At 45.1% G+C, this 23,988-nt stretch overlaps 1 protein-coding gene across 1 annotated transcript; it reads left to right on the forward strand.

The window, feature by feature from the left end:
* Positions 1 to 913: 913 nt before the first annotated feature.
* On the forward strand, positions 914 to 5,266 carry LOC311229823 (uncharacterized protein; the record flags this gene model as incomplete). The annotated part of the gene is made up of 6 exons (XM_084315897.1): positions 914 to 997; positions 2,638 to 2,769; positions 3,045 to 3,238; positions 4,364 to 4,511; positions 4,619 to 4,823; positions 4,959 to 5,266. The coding sequence occupies 6 exons, from the start codon at positions 914 to 916 to the stop codon at positions 5,264 to 5,266; spliced, it is 1,071 nt and encodes a 356-aa protein (XP_084172023.1).
* Positions 5,267 to 23,988: the final 18,722 nt, after the last annotated feature.

The following is a 23,988-nucleotide window of genomic DNA, read 5'->3' on the forward strand; positions in this document are numbered from 1 at the left end:
CGCCACAGTTTGAACCAAAGCCCTATAAAAAGATCTCTCCCACTTTTAAATAATCTCTCTAACGGTCACTGGTTTGAACTGATCATTATGGACTCCAGCCTGTTACCATACTTGGCGGTTATAGAGAACATGGTTAAAAGTGGCTATAGCGATGAAAATATACGGAACCACTTGGTATTTGAATGTGGGTTGCAAAGAGGAGCTTCCATCGCAAATATTCGCCGTTTTTGTACAGAACATGGCATACAACGACAGCGAATGAAGGACCATCAAGTAGAAGCCGCCGTCTTCACTGCAATACAAGAGGTAGGCTACAGTTAAGTTTTACGTGAACATGGGTCTACGCTGGTTATATTGTTACATTGTATATTGAAATTCGAGAAACGACAGACACAGAGAAAGCCCATCTATTTATTCTTCTATTTACTTGTCATAACTTCTTGTGTTTTTAAATGTTTCCGAATCCTGAAACGTTCAGATTATTTCCAGGTTTATGTGGAACATATTAGACATTTTCTATAAGCGCTTTCTCAGTCTCAATTTCAACCTGGGTGAACAGACATGTTTCTCACTCATTCGAAAGTTAAGCTACTATGAATTAACAACGTAAATAAACTGAACCGCCAAACATATCAAAATAGGACACTGAAATTAAATAACCTATTCGTATCTGGGGAGGGGTTATGAAAATGTACAGAACTAGCTTGATGACACAACCCGAAACATGTTTCTGTCAGATGGCAGCTGCTATGCTCGAGCTACGGGAGAACGTTACTTAACTTGATGCACGCCAACAAGGTCACGAAAGGGGCTAGTTACAGTGTGTAAACTATCGCTTACTTGTTTATAGGCTATGTTGTAGCCAATTTAATGATTTTCTGCAGTTACTTTATTGAATGAAGGCACTGTTACCATGAAGGTGTTGACCAATTATCTGGCAGTGGGCACAGGAGGCGGGGCTCAGATGTGCTCAGGCAGAGCCTGTATGTGTTCACAGGTGTGCAGCGGGAGGGAATTGGGTAATTATCACAGGGAAGCCACACTGTCTTTTTTTTTATCCACTTTTTCTCCCATTTTTCTATATTTTTCTCCCATCCCAATTTCGTATCATCCAATTCAACCCTCCCCTGTCACGAACGCTGTTTCTTGCCTCCCACAAGCCGGCTGCAATGTGGACTAAGTCATACATAGCACAAGTCCCCTCCGGTACTTGAGGTAACAGCAGTCGCATCTTTTCACCTGCGCTTAGATGGCTTAGAGTTGACGACAGAGGCGTAGTACATTTTCCTTTTTGAAAATCATCTGACATGAAGATGGAACACATTTTTGTTGTTAATATTATTTATATTACTGGTAGTTCATACAAGACATTCTTTGTAAAATGTGTCATAATGACTGTAGCATTTGTGTGTGTAACGTACACTGTAAAAAATGTTTTTTCACAGGAAATTCACTTATTTTACAGATTACTTTTGTTTTTCTACTTTAAGTGTAAATGCCATACAAATATAGTAAATTCCCTTTTATCAAAATATTAACCATTAAATAAAGGTTGTAATTCCTTCATAGTTAAATACAGTAGAGGTTGCATACTTCATTATCTAAAGATGGTAAGTTAGAGTGTTGTGTTTACTCATAGTTAAAGACTGTAGAGGTTGAGTACTTCATTATCTAAACATGGTAAGTTAGTTAGAGTGTTGTGTTCAGTCAGACAGTAGACAAGTAGAGGTTGAGTACTTTATTATCTAAACATGGTGAGTTAGTGTGTTGTGTTCATTCATAGTTAAAGACAGCCGAGGTTGAGTAGTTTCTTCTGATATTCCATAGTAAAGTACACGTTAACGTTACAATGTGTTGTGTTCACAACACTGTTTAGTTAAAGACAGCCGAGGTTGAGTAGTTTCTTCTGATATTCCATAGTAAATTACACGTAACGTTACAATGTTGCGTTGTGTTCACTCATAGTTAAAGACAGTTGTGTTCACTCATAGTTAAAGACAGCCGAGGTTCCAAGTGATTCGTTGCAATGTACGCGGAAATGCCATAGCATTTGTCTAAGCGGCGTGAAAAGAAAGGCGCTTTACCGTAGTGGCGTGCGGTGACGAAAGCTGAAGCATTTTTGCACTGTTCCGCTGTTATTAAGCAACACGCGCCCCCGACACTTCCTGATTCTACTGCGCAGGCGCACCAACCGACCTGTAGGAGTCGCTGTCCACAACGCCCGATCCCCACCCATCGACCAGCTAAACTGAAAGCAATGTGGAGCGCTGGGCTCGAACAGGCAAGCCCAGCGTCTCCGTCATTCGTGACGAGCGCCTTGCCCACTACGCCACGTAGCCGCCCGGAAGCCACACTGTCTTTTAACCGTGCGCGTTTGTTTTGTTTTCAGTTATATTGAGTCACTTTTTGGGTTTTATTTTGTAGCACTTATCCTGTGTTTAAGTTCCAGTTTAAACACAGAGGTTACAGTATGCTTATATTTGTCCACACTGCAAGTAAGAATAAAAACTCTCAAAAGTCTTTTTCTGGTCTGCATCCTCTTAGCAGTTTTGTATTGAGCCGTATTGTACCCATTCATTCTGCAATCTGTTAATAAAGTTTTCAATCAATTTAATTACATTTTATCTTTACCTTAAGACTGGTCCTACCTATGGCAGGAAGATGATGACTGGCTATCTTGCAGCCGCGGGAGCCTGTGCATCATCAGAGGGTCGTGTGGGACATGCATTGCGCAACATTCATCCACCATATCATCGGGAACGATGCAGGGTAGGTTTTTTTTTTATCAAATGTATAGCCTAATTATTATATTTTTCCCACATTTGAGAGCTAGTTGGAGGAACTTTTAAAAAGGAATTCTTTTTTGCTAGGATGTTATTATGTGGTTGCTAGGCTGACAGGTGGTTTCTATAGGGTTTTTTCTATATAGTTGCTACAGGTGGTTACACCTAGACAAGCAGCCCCACTTCATGCTTTAGCTGTTTTCTCAACTTTGAACTTTGAGTATGGTTTGAGTATGCTGTTCTTTTTTGTCTGTCTTTAAGGGAGCCAGGAACCTCAATCCGGTTCCATATACTGCAGCCTATGTGGGTCACAAGATCCACATGGACCAAAATGAGAAACTGGTGATGTTTGGCGTGACCCATGTGCTGGCGATTGATGGCTTCTCCAGCAAAATTGTTGGACGATCCACTATGCCTGTTAAAAACAACCTTACCATATACACTGACGTTTACAGGTAATGAACAGGTCATTTAAAACCAGAGGTGCATTCCTCATATCAACTCTGATTGCACGCACGCTAATGACGCCACGTGCACGCACGTTCCCGCGCATGCGCATAAATGTTCCCTCGCTTAAGCACAGACTAAAGATGGTGCCTAATTGCCTCTACGAATGGAATGTAACACATTTCATTCACAAGTTAGGTGTGAATTAGGGATGTCCGATATTATCGGCCGATATCGGCATTAAAATGTGATATCGGTATCTGTTTTCAAAAAAAAAATATATATATATATTTTTTTTTTTTTTTTACATTTCTATAAGCTTTATTTACCCAGGCAAGCAAGTAAGAACAAATTCTGATTTTATTTATTGTCAAAAGTATGCATAATGTTGTGTTAATTCCACAACAAGAGATATGTAATGTTAATTACCTGAAATTATTCAATTTTTTGGGGGGGGGGAAACCCTGCATATATCGGTATCGGTTGATATCGGTATCGGAAATGAAGAGTTGGACAATATCGGTATCGGTAAAAAAGCCAACATCGAGCATCCCTAGTGTGAATGTATCTGAGAACGTATTTAACACACCTGACGACCGGCGCTATTGATATGCAAAGTAGCCAAGGTGGGTACTTATAGCGAGTTGGCGAGTGCAGCGCATTCCTGTGTGCATGCACGTGCCGTGCAAATCCGTGCATGCGCTTTTGCTCAAATCTTTGGGTGCACGGAGTGCAACCCCGTCCCATGAAGAACGCATCCCTGTTTAAAACACCTTTGTCCCTGACTCCCTGTACCCAAAACACCAAAGTATACTCTTGTCTGAATAACTCTGTCCACCTTGTGGAAATTATCCACAAAGGCCAAACGGCTCGTTTAAAGGCACAGTTTCTGAATTTGGCTGTGTGCATTTCTCTGTGGACTGAGCGTTTTGATACTTTCACAGTATTTATATGGCACCACCTACTACCTACCTAGACCTGCTTTATAATAATACCCAAAAAAAGGATATCTCCCTTCCTACAATATGTCCCCTTTCACAGCAAGTGAAAACTCGGATCTCCTCACTACCTGACAACACAAGAGCCACTATAATTTGTTTCCAACTTGCCAATGTTATTCTGTTTTCTTGCAGAAGTGCGGTAATGGAGCATGGCATATGGGACCAGGTCAGAGTGGACCATGGGAAAGAGTTTTATTTAACTCTTTACATGCAGGAGAAGTTGGCCAGCCACCGGCACAACACAGAGAGGCCACCATATAGGCAAACACCATCAACAAAGGTGCGTAAGAAATTAGAACAAGACTTAATACTACAATACAATACAATATATATATAGTTAATCTGGAAAAAGATTCTGAAAATGTCTTCTATATTTTACAATAACAGAATCACACCATTGAACGGATCTGGCCAGAGATCAACAACAGGGTTAACTACCCATTGAAAGTGGCTTTGGTCCATCTGGTGGATCAGGAGGAGCTGGATATGGAGGCCAGCCTGATAAAATTCTGCGTGTCAAACCTGACATGCCAGTTGGCCAAGCTCGGAGTTGATCGTGTGGTTCAAGCATGGAATGCACACAGGATTCCAGGTTTGTGTTATAGTTTGTCTCTCAAGCAAAGGTGTGATATAGTCTGATTTCTGATACATTTTATTTAAACAAGAAAACCGTTGTTTAACCTTCATAGTTAGAGCAATGGATAATTTTTTGCTCAACTTATTTTAGGAAAGGGGATCCCCAGGTACTTGGCCGGAGAGGGATGCCCAAAACGAGTGTCCACAGACCTTTTGCCAGATGCATCAGTGGCTGCAGACTGGTATGAGCAAGAGGTTGGATCGCTGACACGGGTTTCTCACTTCGGCACCAACCCCTTTCAGAGTTCACAGGACCAGGAAGCTGCACAGAGAGAATTTGCTCTGCAGTACCCTGATGTGACCATACTGTTGGACAATGCTGTAAACAATCAGCCAGAGCTGTTTAAATCTGGGCTCAAAAGCCTGATTGACATTACAAGGAGACATTCTCAGCATTGAGAGCCTATTTCAGGGGTGGCCAACCAGTCAGAGACTAAGAGCCACAAAAATTACTGTGGTACCACAAAGAGCCACATCATATACCAGCGTTTCTCAACCTTTTTTTTCAGTCACGGCACCCTTCATGTGTTTATAGGTCTCACCCTCTGGCCTCTGAAGTTGCTAATGTCTTTTTTATTTGGGCCTCACAGGGTTAAAAGTACCCTGTGAGACCCACGGTTGCAAAATTACAAAATCACTTTTAGCCATTTAAAAAAATTATGTTTATAGGGCGGTCAGGTGGCGTAGCGGAGATTGTGCTTGTCACCAACGCAGGAGATGCTGGGTTTGAGCCCAGCTCTCGGCGTTGCTACCAGCTTGGCTGGTCGTTCATACTAATACAATTAGCAGTATTAGGGGGTGGGAAGCTGGTGGGTGGGAATCTGGCGTTGTGGACAGCGACGCCTACATGTCAGGTATCGGCGCTTGCTCAGCGGGGCAGGACTTGGTGGAGATAGCATGCCCTCCCACGCGTTACACTTCACCAATGAGAGTCCTCGCTGCCAAGTGAAAAGACGTCACTGGCAGTCGCCACACGTATCGGAGGAAGCGCGCGGTCAGCTTCGGGACGCCCTTGTACCGACTCGTAGGAGAACATGCATACAGCAGCCAGGTAGGGGGGGGGGGAATTGGCATGACTAAATTGGGACGGGGAGAAAAACAGAAAATTGGAGAGAGAAATAAAAAAATAAAAATTAAAAAAAAGTGTTTATTTAAAAAAATTTAAGCACATGTAGGCCTATAGTGAATTGGTCCTGTTGTTCAGCCTCACAATGCTATTTGATAGTAAATGTGTTTCATATGTCCCACCCTCTGGCCTCTGAAGTTGCTAATGTCTTTTTAATTTGGGCCTCACAGGGTTAACCTCTTAAGCCCGAGATATACAGTAAAAGTGTATATTTTCAGCATGACGTTTGTTTACCAATTATTTTAACTGTTATTAGTGAAATATAAGATTATAGAAATCTCAGGGCATTGAGTCGGAAACCGGCGCATATTGACAGGAAGAAGTGGCACAGCCAAAAGTGAGTGTAGTCTTTTGAAGGAAGAGACTCAGGGCTTTCGAATTTCGAAAAACTACCCTACCCAGCTCACACCAGCCCCTGTCAATCATCTGACTTACTTTTTTATTTCTCTTATTTTTGGGGATTATCTCCCACAAACTTGAACGTTATTGCCATAAGACAGAACGCAGTTAGTTTCTCTACCTTTCTGTGAACGTCTTGCAAAAAACGGTGTTGCAATACGATGAAAAATGGTGGAGAAATTTACATTATAAAAAAGATGGCAGAATTCAGTACTGTATCTACAAAACCTTCTGTTTAATAATCTTCCCTTTATTCATTTGCTTAGATTTTTCAGGTCTGGTCAATTTTAGCATGGTGTTATTCACAGTCAAAGATAAAAAAAATTAAATAGAATTGATATTCTCCTTTGGTTCATTACAATTTACTCAAGCCTAGTAACAGACACACTATTTCTGACACTGATCTATTATGTCCCTAGATTCAGATCCCAAGAACATGCCAATGGACCATTTAAAAAAAAAATTGTAAATGTTTATTCTATGTCCTTATGAATGACGTGAAAAAAAATTATTATTATTTTCTATTTTTTTATGGATGGAAGAGCTGCGAGCCGCGGGTTGGCCACCCCTGGCCTATTTCAAGGATGGCACAAAAAGTCACAGACTTATTTCCACTGTGGTGGTCTCAGCAGCACATACATAAACATGTATTACACATAATATCATCAGCCTACAGTATATTGCTAAAAGTAAAATACAACATTATTAATAAAATATGTACAGACACACTAAAACTACACTACATTAAAACTAGAACCTTCCTTAGTTACTCTGGGACATTTTCTAGGAGCCATTTCCTAACGTTCACCGTGAAACTATACAAGTTAGTATAGAATTAGAAACTGGCCCCTGTAAATATCCTAACACAACCCCCTCCAATGTACAGTAAATGTCCTAACCCAGTAATACACAAGACCCTCTTCTTGGACCAAGTAAGGTTGTCGATAATCCAATGTACAGTTACCCCCCCCCCCCCCGCCCAACCACCTCCAATGTACAGTTACCCCACCCCACCTACCCAACCCACCCCACCTCCTCCAATGTAGTTTCTTCGTCAAATGTATATACTCTTCTTTTTTTTTCTTTTTTTAAACTCTTTTTGTATCACAAACGGTACTGTATTTGTAAATCTGGTATGTCATAAATGTATAGATGTAGCAGTACTGTCTATGTTAGGGATGGGCGTGAGTAATCGATTACTCGTAGCTATGAGAAAAATCGATCTTAAATTAATAATTTTTATGGAAAAAGAAAATATTAAAAAAATATATTTTTATATATTTGTTTCACATGTATGTGTAAGATTATAACTGTTTGTTGGTTTCCTTAAACATATACGTGAATGAACAAAATTAGGTAAAAAAGAAAAGATTAAATTTATATTTTTTTGTTTTTTCGAGTAATACACGATCACTCGAGTATAGCATGCGATCAATCGATCTGGATTTTTCTTTAAAATGCCCATCCCTACTATCTATGTCATATATGTTATGATTAATTGAAAATGGGGGACCCTGATGTAAACAAGACGAAAGTCTTTCTCTGGTCTGCATCCCCTTAACAATTGTGTGTATTGAGCTGTACTGTATTGTACCCATTCTGCAATCTGTTAATAAAATGTTCAATCTATCAGGTTCAAGCTTTGTTTGGTGGTCAAAGGCAACTCATTCCACTCCTGTGTGTTTCCACCTCATGGCTATCAATATTTCTTGGCTGCTGTAACGTCCTGCCAGAATGATTATTTTTTTGCTGTATGGAGGCCGGCAGTATACATATAATTTAGGAGCAGTGTTGCTGCTGCAAGTGGAATTGTCAGGTTACATGTTTGAAAGTATGGTTGTTATCCAGCATACAGCCCTCTCAACATGTCCCTTGCAGTAGTTCTATCTATTACTTAATTTCACAATTTTCTTATACTTTGATTCTACTGTCGCCATGTATGCATATGCCCACTACATGTATTTATTGCTCCATCTCCGCCCACTACAAACATGGGAACTCAATAACCCCCCCTCCCCATCTCTCTGAGTGGTTGTCTCGTAGTGTTGGCCAAGGTGGTGGATGTCTCTGGGTCTTGGCCAAGATTGCAGTGACTGTTCTACCCCCACACTGGTTATGTGTACCACCGAGGCCATGGATCAGCTTCATACCGTCTTCTGTCAATGTGGTTTAGACGTTTAGTTAATTGAGTTCATTGCTGGGTTAAGTACTTCTATTCTATTCACATAATATGCTTACTACATATATCTCATTTGAGTAGTGGAAAAGGGGTAGGATTAAATAAGTGTACTTCTTCCTATTCCTTTTCGAACATGTAAAAATTGAGTTATGTTTAGTTTATTATAAAAAAAAATCCATTTCATAGAGATCAATGATTTGTTATGATTTTATATTTTACATCGTAAAACGTTCGGAATAAAGATTTCAAATCTATTCTATTCAGATTTTTGCTTACCACATCTATCTATTGCTATGTCCGCCTATCACAATCACGCAAACTGTAACGCTTGTCCCATATCCCTGTCTCCCTGTGAATGGCTGTCTCGTGGTGGACGTCCCGTGATGATGACCGGGAGGATGCGACCCTCTCTGCGTCGCCCCATGCCTCAAATAGATCCGCCATCAGCTCTATTTACAATCTTTTAAAATGTTCAGTTGCTATTGCATGCACTTATCCGTGTTTCATAACATGTGTGCATGCTTACCAACTGTTTTATTGCAACACTAATAATGTGTTTTTTAATGAAACTACATTAAGTGTGTCTTTAGACGACACGTTAAGGACAGCATTAGCTAGCTTGATAGGATGATCAACATCATCCAAGCTAGCTAAGTTATTCCATTCTGTGTACTGCATATTACCATACTTACCATATTTACCATCAGTCATGCTCTTGCTAATAATGCTATGTCTGTGTCTAGGCAAACACTAGGAACGGGTATATACAAGCTCATGAAAGACATGACCGATTAGTCTTGACTAGTTTAATATAGGTCAACTAGCAGGGCTCAAAGACACTAGGGCGACAGTCTGGCTGATGTTCTTAAAACAGCCTCAAGATAGGCAGATGGACATTTCAGTACATCATATCGTGTGCTCTAATCTTGTGTCTTTTCTCTCTTACACACATACACAGCACACACACACAGACACAGCACACACACACAGACACACAGACACACACCGACACACACACAGAAACACACACACACACAGTCACTACACACAGACACACACACACAATACACACATACAATACACACACGTCTGTACACAGACGCACACACACACAGACACACACACACATACACACACACACACACACACAAACACACACACACACACACACATCTCACTAAATCTTTATCTCTCTCTCTCTCTCTTTCTTTCGTACATGTATAGAAGATAACTCATTCTGGGCGTAGAGCCAGCTAGCCAAGAGAGATAGCTCTCTCTCTCTCTCTCTCTCTCTCTCTCTCTCTCTCTCTCTCTCTCTCTCTCTCTCTCTCTCTCTCTCTCTCTCTCTCCTGGGTTTGCTGACCCCTGTTGGTGGGCCAAGGTGTAGCATACAGACTCATCACATCTCTTTCTCTCTTGGGTTTGCTGACCCCTGGTGGTAGAAAACACACACACACACAACCACACACACACACATACACAGTCACACACACACACACACAGTAACACATACAATACACACACACACACACACACACACACACACACAGTCACACATACAATACACACACACAGTCACACACACGACACACACACACACAGTCACTACACACAGACACACACACACACACACACAGTCACACAGACACACACACACACACACACACACACAGACACACACACACACACACACACATTCCTGTGTCCCGGTAGACAGCGGGTTGTGACACACACACACACCGACACACACACACACACACACACATTCCTGTGTCCCGGTAGACAGCGGGTTGTGACACACACACACACAGTACGCACACACACACAGTCACACACACACACACACACACACAGTCACACACACACACACACACAGCAAAGACACACACACACACACACACACACCGACACACACACACACACACACATTCCTGTGTCCCGGTAGACAGCGGGTTGTGACACACACACACACAGTACGCACACACACACAGTCACACACACACACACACACACAGTCACACACACACACACACACAGTCACACACACACACACACACACAGCAAAGACACACACACACACACACACACAGACACACACACACCGACACACACACACACACACACATTCCTGTGTCCCGGTAGACAGCGGGTTGTGACACACACACACACAGTACGCACACACACACAGTCACACACACACACACACACACACACAGTCACACACACACACACACACAGCAAAGACACACACACACACACACACAGACACACACACACCGACACACACACACACACACACATTCCTGTGTCCCGGTAGACAGCGGGTTGTGACGCACACACACACAGTCACACACACACAGTCACACACACACACACACACAATCACACACAAACACACACACACACCGACATACACACATACACACACACACACACACAGACACACACACCGACATACACACACACACACACACACACACACACAGTCACACACAGACACACACACACCGAGTTGTAGTAGCGTTGTAGTGGTAGATCTAGGTTAACTGTGTCCTGGGGTAGAGTAGTGGTAGATCTAGGTTAACTGTGTCCTGGGGTAGATTTAGGTTAACTGTGTCCTGGAGTAGAGTAGTAGTAGATCTAGGTTAACTGTGTCCTGGAGTAGAGTAGTAGTAGATCTAGGTTAACTGTGTCCTGGAGTAGAGTAGTAGTAGATCTAGGTTAACTGTGTCCTGGAGTGGTAGTTGTAGAGTAGTAGTAGTTGAAGTACAACCACACACACACATACACAACACAATAAACACACATACACACTAAACAACGATGCATACAGCAGAGGACATACTGTTAGACCGGAACCCGCTCATAAAGAACCTAATTCTTAAGGTTGGTGTCCGGTGGCAGAGGCGTACAAAGGCCGGGGACACAAAATGGCCTTCCGGAGGTACTTTTGATCTCGACGTATGCGAAGAGATGAATGTAATGATTCGTAACCACAAGCCAGGCGACAGCAGCAAAAAGAGGTTGAAAAAGAGGACAGAAGAGTTGGGGGTAATGAAGCTCTACGCCCAGAAGGGGAGAGCATACAGGCAGGAAGCTTTAGCGCTAAATCAGAGAGAGACGGATATAGGGAAACCAACATCCCCACCTTATGTCACGCAATTGCCGGTGGGCACGGTGACAATAAGAGGAGAATATGAGGAGACGGAATTAGGGACCCCCGCTAGGTCAGAAACCCCCGCTAGGTCAGAAACCTCCGCTAGATCAGAGACCTCCCTTAGGCGAGATACCCCCCCCAAACTGACCCCGCAGGATCTCTATCCGAAAGTCCTGGCGGCATATGGCGAGACAGTACGTCGGAAGTTGTATGATGCAGAGGAAGAGGAGGTAGAGAACCTGGGCAGGCAGAGGGAGGGAGTCGGGAGGAAGATAGAGGAAGAGGCCCGTCAAAATATGGCACAGCAGACATCAGGGAAACACGGGGCGTGTGGCCACACCAAACTGTTGACTGATGAGGAAGATGAGAACGACACGAAACCAGCACAGGAGAAAGGAAACATTACAGGAACCCTGACTTTCGCCCCTACATTCCTGGGAAGTGTGACAAGTACAGGCCAGTTTCCCCTGCTAATAAAGGGGAACGATATCTTTCACATGCCATGGTCACCTCTAGAAATCGATGGCATAATAGCAAGACTACCGGACCTTTCAGAAGGAGCCTCCAGGTGGATCACGCAGTTTGAGGAAAATACGTCATCTTTTCTGCTAGCAGTGGGTGACGTCAAATCCCTGTTGACGCGCTTGCTAGGAATTGGTGCCTGCCGGGACATCATGGGTGATACATCGATGCGAGTGGCATGCGACACGCAGGCCCATGATGGAGACATATTCAACGCCCATAGAGCGGCGTTGTGGTACAAACTCAGGAATCAATATCCATCACGTATTAATCCGGCAAAACTGGCGGGCAACCCCATAATGGAGACGGAAGGGCCTGGCACCTATGTGAACAAAATACTGAAGGAGTGGAGAGGTGAGCTAGGACACAACCCAGAAATAGACCCGTTGCAGAGGGCGATGTTTAGAGAAAGTGTGATGAGAGGGCTTCCAGAGGTGGTTAAGAATAGACTGGAAGACGTGGTGGGGTTAATGGACATGACTTATCCTTTGTTCTGTGCACATGTAACACATAGTGTGGAGAAGCAAAGGGCTCAGGAGCAGAAAGTCAGGGATCAGGATAGAAATGACTCAAGGAAGTTAACTCAGCAACAACTGCAGCCCCAAAGGAGGTTGCAGGCAGTAATGGTGTCATCTGCTACCTCTCCACCCATGCAGGACCAGGGACCCCCGCCTGCACCTCAGGTAGTGAGAAGCTATGGCTATAGTTCACAGAACCAGGCGTCCAGGCGGCAGGCAGGGAATGGGCAATCAGGCCCACGGTTTACACAGGGACCGGGGAACGAACAACAGTTTCCCCGTTTCCACTGTTGGAACTGCGGCATGCAGGGACACAGGGAAATGAGATGTAGGCAACCATACCGTCCCGGCTCGGAGTATGGAAGACCCGTGCGCCAGGGGGAGTCACAAGGGCCCCACGACCAGGGGGAGACAGGAGGGCCCCGAAACCAGGGGGGTAATCACTAGGGGTGCCCAGAGAATGCGACGGGGGGAAATCAAATGATTGTGGTTTCCAAGGGAGCTGAGCAAGAACCTATTCTGCAGGTCCTAGTGGAGGGCAAATTAACAGAGATGATGGCAGACACTGGAGCAGGTTTTTCCTGCATAAAGCAAAAATACGCCGCTCACTTACCCCAGTCTGGACAGTATGTTCGGACGGTCGGATTCTCGGGAAAAACACAATTAATACCCACATCAGATCCAATCTCTATGACGTATAACAACAAGACCATAACAATACCTGTATTAATTTCGGACAGCACCCCGCGCAATCTCTTGGGACGAGATGCAATGTGTAAACTAGGCTGTAAAATCCTATGTACGCCTGAGGGGATTCAAATTGAACAAGACGTGTACCAAATGATGCTACAAGGGACGGGGGAGAAAGAGGCCACTGTGTTCTGGCTGGGCAACATAGATGCAGAGCTGCAAAGGGTCTGTGACCCCTGGGAGCCATTTCTGAAAACCCAACTGCCTTAGTCTAGACAAACAAACATGGAGGCACATTGCACACTACAATATTTGACGAATAGTGACCTAGTTAGGAACAAGGCATGGTTGCAGGGACAGCCCGAGCAGGTGCAGATTGACTCATCTACGATAATTGTAGGGAGACAGGGCGCGGCGTTGAGGGTTAACACGGGTAAGTATCTACGGGAACAACATAGACTAAGAGACGCCGCCCCACACATCACTCTGAGAATAAATCCTGGTTACGAATCCGAACATCTAGGTTCAATGATACAGGAATCCGAGACTCAAAGGTGGGTCTCCACGGAATCTCCGCTAATTTGGAACAGCGCAGATGGGAGTTTCATAAAAATAATGATTTCCTTTTCAGTTTTGGCAAAACCGCAAGTAATCAGATTACCAGGAGACCCTTGCGTTATTCCAGAGGCGGATGCTTTGCTGGAACAGGACATGTTGGCGCGCACCCCGGAACGGTTGTGGTCAAAACACGACACAGATGTGGGTCTAATATTGTCGGCACAGCCAGTGAAGGTCAGGTTAAAGAAGGGTTGTAGACCACCCTTTATCAGACAGTATACAATGAAGCCAGAGTCGGAGGAAGCTATATCACATCAGATTGAGGGACTGTTAAAGGGGGGAGTGCTCGTCCCTTTCAAATCCAGATGTAATACACCTATCCACCCAGTGCTAAAGGCGGACAGGGCTAGGTACAGACTGGTACACGATTTGAGGGCGGTGAACGACGTGGTGTCTGGACCAGAGGCGGAAGTCGCTAATCCACACACCCTCCTGACAAACATCCCGAGTAGCTCGCAGTACTATACGGTCATTGATCTCACGCAGGCATTCTTCAGTGTTCCATTGGAAAAAGAGTCTCAGTATCTGTTTGCTTTTACCCACAGGGGGAAACAATACTCTTACACCCGGTTGCCACAAGGGTTCGCGCACTCGCCGCATTACTTCTCGAAGGCGCTCAAGGAAGACTTGCAAGGAGTGTGCGACACACTACTCAGCACGGTTTTACTGTATGCAGATGACATTCTAATCTGCTCGGATACACGTCAGCAGTGCCATGAGGACTCCATCAAAGTTTTGAGTGGATTAGCCGTGGGAGGCCACAAGGCATCCCGTTCAAAACTGCAGTACTGCCAGCCAAAAGTTGAGTACTTGTCTCGCGTCATTCAAAAGGGCATAAAAAACATCTCACCCACGCAACTCGAAGCTGTATCCAAGGCACCTAGGCCATTGACGGTCCGACAGATGATGACGTTTTTAGGGATGACTGGGTACAGCTCTGAGTGGGTGGAGGACTATACGATAGCGACAGCGCCGTTGAGGATGATGATAAAAGAGGCGGGTACAGACAAGCTTCGCGCTCCCTTGACATGGACCGAGGAGGGGGAGGACGCGTTCATAAACATTAAGCGTCTGTTGTTACAGGCCCCTGCCCTGGCGCTGCCGGATTATGAGAAGTGTTTCCACCTATTCGTCTCACATAGAGCGCAGCATGCGACAGCTGTCCTGACTCAAACACAGGGGGGGAGTGGGAAAAAAAATCATGTTCTTGATGTATGAGAAGGCAACGGCCGTGACAATGGGATATGACATTTGCATTTGGACACATCACAAATTGGCAAACTTGATTGAAAGAGGCAAATTTGTTCTGACCAGCCAACGGCAACAGGCTTACATGAGGCTCCTGCAGTACTCTGACGTTATGATAAAAACATGCCACGGCAGTAACCCGGCGGATCTGGTACCACTCCCGAGCGAGGGTCAACCGCATGAGTGTGAGGTGGAGGTACAGGCTTTCGTGAAACTCCGTCCTGATTTGGGAGTCGACCCGCTCGCGATAGCAGAACTCTCACTTTTTGTGGATGGGTCCTGCTATCGGGAGGGGGAAAATTTAAGGTCAGGATACGCCGTCGTACAGTGCAAACCTAACGGAGAAACACTAACAAGAAAGGCCGGACAATGCATGCAACCATGTTCGGCCCAGCTTGCAGAACTAATAGCACTAACAGAAGCATGCATAATAGCTAAAGATCGCACGGTTAACATCTTTACAGACTCTGCGTATGCGCATGGCGTATGCCACCTATTCGCGGCCATTTGGAAGGCAAGAGGCTTTAAGAAATCGGACGGCTCACCGATCCTTCACCACAAGCAGGTTGTGGCGCTTATTCAGGCTGTAAAGTTGCCCAAAAGCATTGCTATCGTAAAGTGCCAGGCACACAGAAAAGACCTGTCCTTTGTGACGACGGGAAACAACGCGGCGGATGAGGCCGCGAAGGCGGCGGCTGCGGTGCCGTCCACGGCTGTTCTGATGTTTGCGGCCGAACTGACGACTGAGGTAACTGAGGATAATTTGAGTGATCTTCAGGACTCAGCCACGCAGGCCGAGAAACAGTCGTGGATGGAGAGGGGGGCTGTAAGGGGGGCAGATGGTCTGTGGAGGAGTCATAACGGTTTGATAGTCGCCTCCATCGATCTTCTGTCCTTAGTGATACCTGAGGCTCATGGTGTTGATCACTGTGGAAGAGCAGAGACCCTGAGACGAATCACGAAAATGGGATTTTGGTCCCCAAAGCTTCAGGCACAAATTGACGTTACACTAGCCAGGTGTTTAACATGCTTACAGGGCAATGTGCGCAAAGGAGTACCGACAGTGGCGGCTTACACACCCCTCCCTGAGGGACCATTCAGACATCTGATTATGGACTACACGGATATGATAACGCCAGTGCAGGGCAAACGATACCTCCTGGTAGTAGAGGACTGCTTTAGTCGCTGGATTGAGGCCATTCCATCTAAACACAAGAACGCGGACACAGTGATCAAGTTCCTGTGTCGCGAGGTCATTCCGAGATTTGGAATTCCCACGATATTACAAAGCGATAATGGCCGCGAGTTCATCGACAAGGTGGTTAAAGGGCTGATGCAGAAATTAGGTATAAGACAGCGCCTTTCCTGGGTCTATAGTCCCGGGTCGCAGGGGAAGGTGGAAAGGGCCAATCTGGTCATTAAAAACAAACTGTTGAAAATCTGTATGCAAACTAAGCTTAACTGGATTGATGCTTTGCCACTTGCTCTGATGGCTATTAGAAGCAGCGTAAACCGCCAAACACAGCTAACACCGCATGAAATGCTTACAGGCCGCAGCATGCCAGCACCGCCATTTAGACACCTGGCTAGGGGCCCGGCATTAGATATTTTTGAGCAAGATCTGAAAAAATATCTTCAGCAAGTGACTAAAATACATGAAGCTGTGTTTCGACAGGAGCAGAGAAAGGGGGTGAAGGAGGCGGAGAAGGAAGCCACCAAACCGAGACTGATCCCTGGGGACCTGGTCTTCGTAAAGGTCCACAAGAGAAAGTGGTCATCACCCCGGAGAGAGGGCCCGTACGAGGTGATCCGATCGACTGGAACGGCAGTCCAAGTCAAAGGATCAGCGACCTGGTTCCACTTCAATCACTGCATAAAGGCCAGCGGCGATCTCTTGGGGGATACAATCGATCGCAGTTATGCAGAACCCGACATGGAGGGTCCGAGACGGCAACTGGAAGGTGCAGTGCCTGCTGATGCTCCCGCAGATGTTGGCAGCAGTGTGCGGACGGTCGGCCGGGCACAACCGTCACGGTCGACCCGTCCTTGAGGATGACGGGTTTGAGTTGGTAGGAGTCCCACGGGGTCCCGCTCAGGCTCAAGTACCAGCAGGCTTTCATGACCAGGCTCAGAATCAGGCGCCCCCTCTGCCCTCCATCGAGGAAGGGGGGGAGAAGATAAGACTACAACCAAAAGGGGTGTTTCCCGTAGGACCGCAAGGGCATGTTTTTGATTTTGACCATTCCCCCGTTACAGGCGGGGATACTTACCATTATACTAACGAGGATCGGGTTGTGGGGGTAGATAGGAGGGTTGAGCCTGTCCCGAACCAATCACAGGGGACAGGGGTGAGGGGAAAAAGGGAGGTCAAGGACACTGAGTCGGAAGAGGTGGGGGGACAGGATATGTTCCAGAGGACAGCCGGAACGTTGAGGGACTCAGTGGGCTCACTCTGGGCCAGGTTGAGGGGTTTGCTTCCTTCCGGGGAACAAGATGGGGGCGACTATGACTATGACGAGGAAGACCCGGAGGCTGACCCGATGTATAGGGCGGCTTTAGGGAATGAGTGGTTTAAGTGGGTCCAGTACACGAGCGCGCAGAATCAGATAGAGGATTGTTATGTCTGCTCCAAGGCACGTCCGGATAGGCTGCTGGTGAAGGGCACGAAGTTCAGTTGGGCTCAGTGTGACAGGGACGCAGAGGCATGGGAGGGGCCCCATAATAGTCGCCCTTGGTGCGAGGCAGAGTGTTTGGGGTTTCTCGGCTCTAGTCGTTTTAAGGCGGCAGGAAACGTCACGGATTTCAAGGATGTCACTATGCGGGAACGTTGTAGGAAATTGGATGTACGTGTGCAGGGGGTAGCGACGGGGTTGCCAATACCCAGAGGTGTCAAACTATGGCTGACCAAGGATTTCGAGTGCTTGCAAAAGGAGGGGACCCGGGACGTAGGGGAGGTGGCAGAGGGGCGGTGCACTACTATTTGGAGCATCACGACTAACTGCACGAAAGAAGGAAAGTGTGGACACGGGGTCGTGTTAAAGGGAGTGGATACCAACCCACGGCCTGTAGCTTGCCCTTTTCATGTCCAGGATATGGCACTGGCGGACCAATACCGGCTCTGCGGCGGTAGGAGGTTGAGGAATACACTTCCTTTAGATTGGTCAGGTAGATGTGCCCGGGTTCAGGCGATCATGCCAATGGTGGTCCTACCATTATCAGTGACGGAAGGACCTTCTGAGTCTCCTATCTCTCGAACGAAGCGTAGCTACAAGGCAGACCCAAGGGTGTATCTGGACAGCATAGGACAGCCAAGGGGCATTCCAGCCAAGTTCATGGCTAAGAATGAGATTGCGGCAGGGTTTGAGTCTATTCTGCCATGGATATCGGTCAATAAGAACACCGGGTGGATCAACTATTTGTTTTACAATCAGCAGCGGTATCTCAACTACACCGAGGAGGCGTTGGATGCAATGGGGGACCAGATGCACGCGACCAGTACGGTGGCGTGGCAGAATAGACAGGCTCTGAACTGGTTAATGGCGGAGAAGGGTGGAGTCTGTTCCATGTTTGGACAGTACTGCTGCACATTCATTCCGACGAATGTGGGGCCAGGGGGAAAGTTCTCCGAGGCCATGGCTAAGCTGAAGGATTTGAGGGAGGAGTTGAGGGGGAATTCTGGCCGGAATGAAGAATGGTGGGGGAGTGGGGTGTTGGAAAGATTGGGACAGTGGGGAAGCATAGTGATGCAGACGGGGATATCCATTGGGGTGGCAGGGTTGATATTGGTTCTCCTTTTCTGTTGTGGTATGCCTCTCTTGGGTAGGCTGGTAACTTCACACGTAACGAGCCAAATGCTGATGGTGGGACAGAAAGAGATTGAGCCACAAATCGGGCCATATCCTCAGCTTTATGCTGCCTTAGAGGGAGACGAGGGGATAGAGGATTAGGGGTATGGTGAGGTAGGGACATTTTCTTTTTGTTGGTTCTTTCCTTTAAGAGTGACGGGGGATGGTCTGAGTGCAGTTTTGTTGGTTTATTCCTTTAACTAGGAGTTTTAGTCTGATTTTCTAATGATCCTTCGGCATAGAGATTGCAACCATTGAAAATCATTGCATTATTTTTTATTTTTTTATTATTTTTTGTTTATTTTACTCGTGGTCCTGGTCAAACCGGAATGGGAAGGGGCATCGGCAGAGTGTCGGTTCTGAGCCTGAGGAAGCATTGAGAAGAAGTGTTCTGGGGATCGGTTCTGGGGACTGGAGGGACAAAGGGGGGGGCTAACGCAGTGGGCAAGATGGGCACCTCCCGTCGAAGATGGGGGGACACGTGGTGAGGTCGGTACCAGCGCCTCCCGTCCAGGTATGGGGACACGCTTCTACGGGGACTGGAGGTGTGGCGTGGTGGTTGCTGTATTGGCAAAATGTGACTTTTGGCAATACGGTGAGGAGACTATGGCGTGGGCATGGAAGGGGGGCTGAGCGATGGACACTGGGACTCAATGTTATGGAAGAGACAATGTCATTTTTTTTTTGGGAGGGATGTTCTATGTTTAGTTCTGACGGTCAACTTCTCCTTTCCCTGATGAGAGTCGCGGTTTCCGGCCGGAACTGTGGCTCATTTGGTAAGCGGTGGAGGTTGGGGGGATTTGTCTGTCAGGTTAGGATTATAAATTGGGGTATTTTGTTGATGTTTTATTATTACTCTTGTTTGGAACGGTTTTGTGTTTTGGTAAGAACGGTAGTCAGCCTTTGTTGGTCCGTTAGGGGTCCAGTGAATGAAGTAAGGTTTCTGGTTTAGATTAGGCATTTAAACTTTTATTATATAATTGTGGTTTCTCGTTTAGTTAGACGTTCACATTTTCTTGGTTATATGATTTGGGTGGGACTAGGGATAGCCCCAAATGGGGGAATGTTGTGGAAAATGTGTACACGGGGGTGGAGGTAGGAGAGGGGTTAGTCTTGACTAGTTTAATATAGGTCAACTAGCAGGGCTCAAAGACACTAGGGCGACAGTCTGGCTGATGTTCTTAAAACAGCCTCAAGATAGGCAGATGGACATTTCAGTACATCATATCGTGTGCTCTAATCTTGTGTCTTTTCTCTCTTACACACATACACAGCACACACACACAGACACAGCACACACACACAGACACACAGACACACACAGACACACAGACACACACATACACAGCACACACACACAGACACAGCACACACACACAGACACACAGACACACACAGTCACACAGACACACACACACACACACACAGACACACACAGTCGCACAGACATACACACCGACACACACACACACACACACACATTCCCTGTGACACAATACACACATGCAATACACACACGTCTGTACGCAGACGCACACACACACAGACACACACACACATACACACACACACACACACACACATCTCAATCTCTCTTCAATGTTCTTAATGTTTTTATCTAAATCTATGTTCTTCTTAATGTCTTTATCTCTCTTCATGTTCTTAATGTTTTTATCTCTCTCCGATGTTAAATCTACGTATCATCTTAATGTACGTCATGTCAGATCTGACATGATATGATACGTCATCATATCTGTCATGGGGGGGCAGGACTGAGAGGGGATTTAGGGGACAAGAAGAGGGATTGAGAGTTAGAGTGTTTTTTGTTCAAGCTGTGGTGATCCTCTGCTCGATCCATAGCTTTTGCTGTTAAGAACTTCTTTTCCTAAATAAATTACCTACTTGTTAAAATTGGAACTATCGTCTCCTGCTGTGTTAAACAACCATCAGCCACAACACTACCTTGCAGCAGAAGACACACCTGAGGTAGAAGCTTGCGGCAGGACATATGCTGTGGGATGTGGCCTCAGCCACCAGGTGAGAAACGTATATAATTATGGAATAAGATAAGAGTGCATAACTAGTCCCCAGCTCCAGTACTTCCTGGAGGAAGCTTGCACATTGGTTTCCTGTCAAATATTAGATGAAGTTATTAATCTCAGGTGTGCAGCACAGCTGATTAATCCCATCAGGAAACCAGTGTGTGAGCTTCCTCCATGAAGTACTGAAGCTCAGACATGTGTTTCCTGTGCAGCACACTGCACACCTGAGATTAATCACTTTATCCAGTTGGGTTTTTTTTTCTTCTGTTTATTCTATACTTTTCTTTGTTCTTAGCTATGTGAAGCTTGTGGTTGACAAGTGTCATGTCTAAATGTGATTGATTGATCCAACACTGTTTGACATGAAATTTATGTGAGGGAATTTATGTTCCCTCTCTTGCTTCCCTGTGTTTTTTTTTTTTTACATCCTCTATATTCCAGATTTGGACATACTTGTGATCCTGGCGTGTGCCATCCTCAAGAGAAATTGATAGTGACTGTTCGAGTGTTAACATTTCGATACGATTGAATGATTGTACAATAGCCTACGTTCATAATCTGCATGCAAACTGAAAAATTCCTTTTGTTGGTCTCCTTTTCCTAGGTCATCAGAGAGGTCAACCATCCTGTGGACGTCCATTTGTAAGTGCTTTGGGTGTCTTGAAAAGCACTATATAAATGCAAGTAATTATTATTAGACCATTTATTATGTTCTGATTTACCTCTGACCAATGAACGATCTTCATCCTTTCATAATGTTAAATCTATGTTATTGTGTTACTTTGTTAGACCTGTGCCACTGCTGCTGGTGTACAGTAGTGAATACTGCAGCACTCCCAAGCAGCCCCTTTTTACTGTATATTTATATTAGAATGTACATACATTACATAGGAAAGGTGAATCCTGGACCATATTTTATTATTATTATTTTATTCTTAAGCTTACTTTATTCTTAGGCATTTTTTTGTTATTCGTGATTTGTTTTGTCTACCTAAATGTTTACTGTGAGCGATTTGTAGTGCCAAATTTCCCTCTGGATGATTAAAGTATTTATATTCTCTTCTATTCTGGTGTGGTGTGGGAAAAGATACAGGTGATCAACACCTTGATCAATGCTGCCTGCAATACATGAGTATTTAAAACTGAAACATATCTTTTCTTATTAACAGGTGCTTCTTGGGCATCAACCCGGAGAAAGGCTCAAGGGGAAAGAAACAAAGCTCTATTAACCCTCATGTGACCACCCTTCTCCGGAAGCTTTATCCACTTTTTCTCATTTTTCTATTTTTCTCCCATCCCAATTTCGCCTCGCCAATTCTCCCTTCAATTCTCCCCTCCCCTGTCTTGAACGTTGCTAGACTATGCCTCCCACTGGTCGGCTGCAGTGAGGACCAAGCCTTGCATCACGTGTCCCCTCCGGTACATGAGGAGGCAGCTGTCGCATCTTTTCACCTGTACAGCGCGATCTCTCAGTGGCGAGGAGTAACGCGTGGGAGGCTCACACTGCCCCCGTTACTTCCTGATTCTGCTGTACAGGTGCACCAACCGACCTGTAGGCAACGTCCGATCCCCACCCACCAGCTTTCCCACCCCGTTAGTGGCGAGCGCCTTGCTCACTGCGCCACTTAGCCGCCCTGGAAGTTGATAGACAACTGTCATGATCCTGTCGTCCCTGCTCCTCTTTTTATTCTTTTGAGTGCGTGCAAGAAAACTGTTAATTTATTAGTTCCTTTTTTCACCACGCTGTTGTAGAACACACAAGCATGTAGTTTCATGTATTTCAGAATATGGTTCTTTTGACTTGTCAATAAATATGCCAGTGGGCTTCCATTGATTTTACCTCATTTGTGCGTTTGGGGTGTTTTTAATGTACAATATACAATAGCCTATGTGCATTTTTGTAGTCCAGCTCCAGTGCTTCCCGGCAGAAGCTCACACGTTGGTGGTTAATTTATGTAAATTCATGTTATTGTTATGGTGTTTTTGCTATTGAAAGTATGTGCAATGTTGAATAAATTGTTCATTACTAGGGAGAATAAATACATGAGATCTCCCTAGAATTGGGAGAGTATCTTCCAAAGACATACAGCACAGTGGAAACTCAGTCTTTAGACCAAATAGCCTACATTATGAAATTTCTGAGGAAAAAGAAAGCACATTTGGGTGAGTGATGCCATAATTATGTGGCATAATAATAATAATAATTGACAGTGCAACACCTGCTGGTCAGTTTCTGTAAGTATAGTTTTAGATTGTATGTTTTTCCACACTTTACTGTAGTGTACGTGTATTTACACAGTTAACAAAGTCCATGTAATATTTTACTGCACGTTAGAATACACAGAAGTAACGATGGACGTGTACAAATTGCGCATAGAAATTAGGCATATGTATTGCACTGATGAAATACCGGAGGCTATACTAATGCGCCAAAATACCTAGATTATAATGTATAGTTACGATTATTTTTCTGTTGATCAAATAAAAAGCCTGCCTACTGCAAATCAATATGATTTGTCGACCATGTCACGGCTTATTGTGGTCTGCATCCCCTTAACAATTGTGTGTATTGAGCTGTACTGTATTGTTTGTACCCATTCTGCAATCTGTTAATAAAGTTTTCAATCACACGGACAATAAATATAATGTCTAAATGAAATGCACAAAAAATGTATGTATCATAACGTTACCCTAGTATAGATCTGTATGAAACTCAGTCTTTAGACCAAATAGCCTACATTATGAAATTTCTGAGGAAAAAGAAAGCACATTTGGGT

Source organism: Notolepis coatsorum, assembly GCF_963971535.1.
Source record: "Notolepis coatsorum genome assembly, chromosome: 6".
NCBI lineage: Eukaryota > Metazoa > Chordata > Actinopteri > Aulopiformes > Paralepididae > Notolepis > Notolepis coatsorum.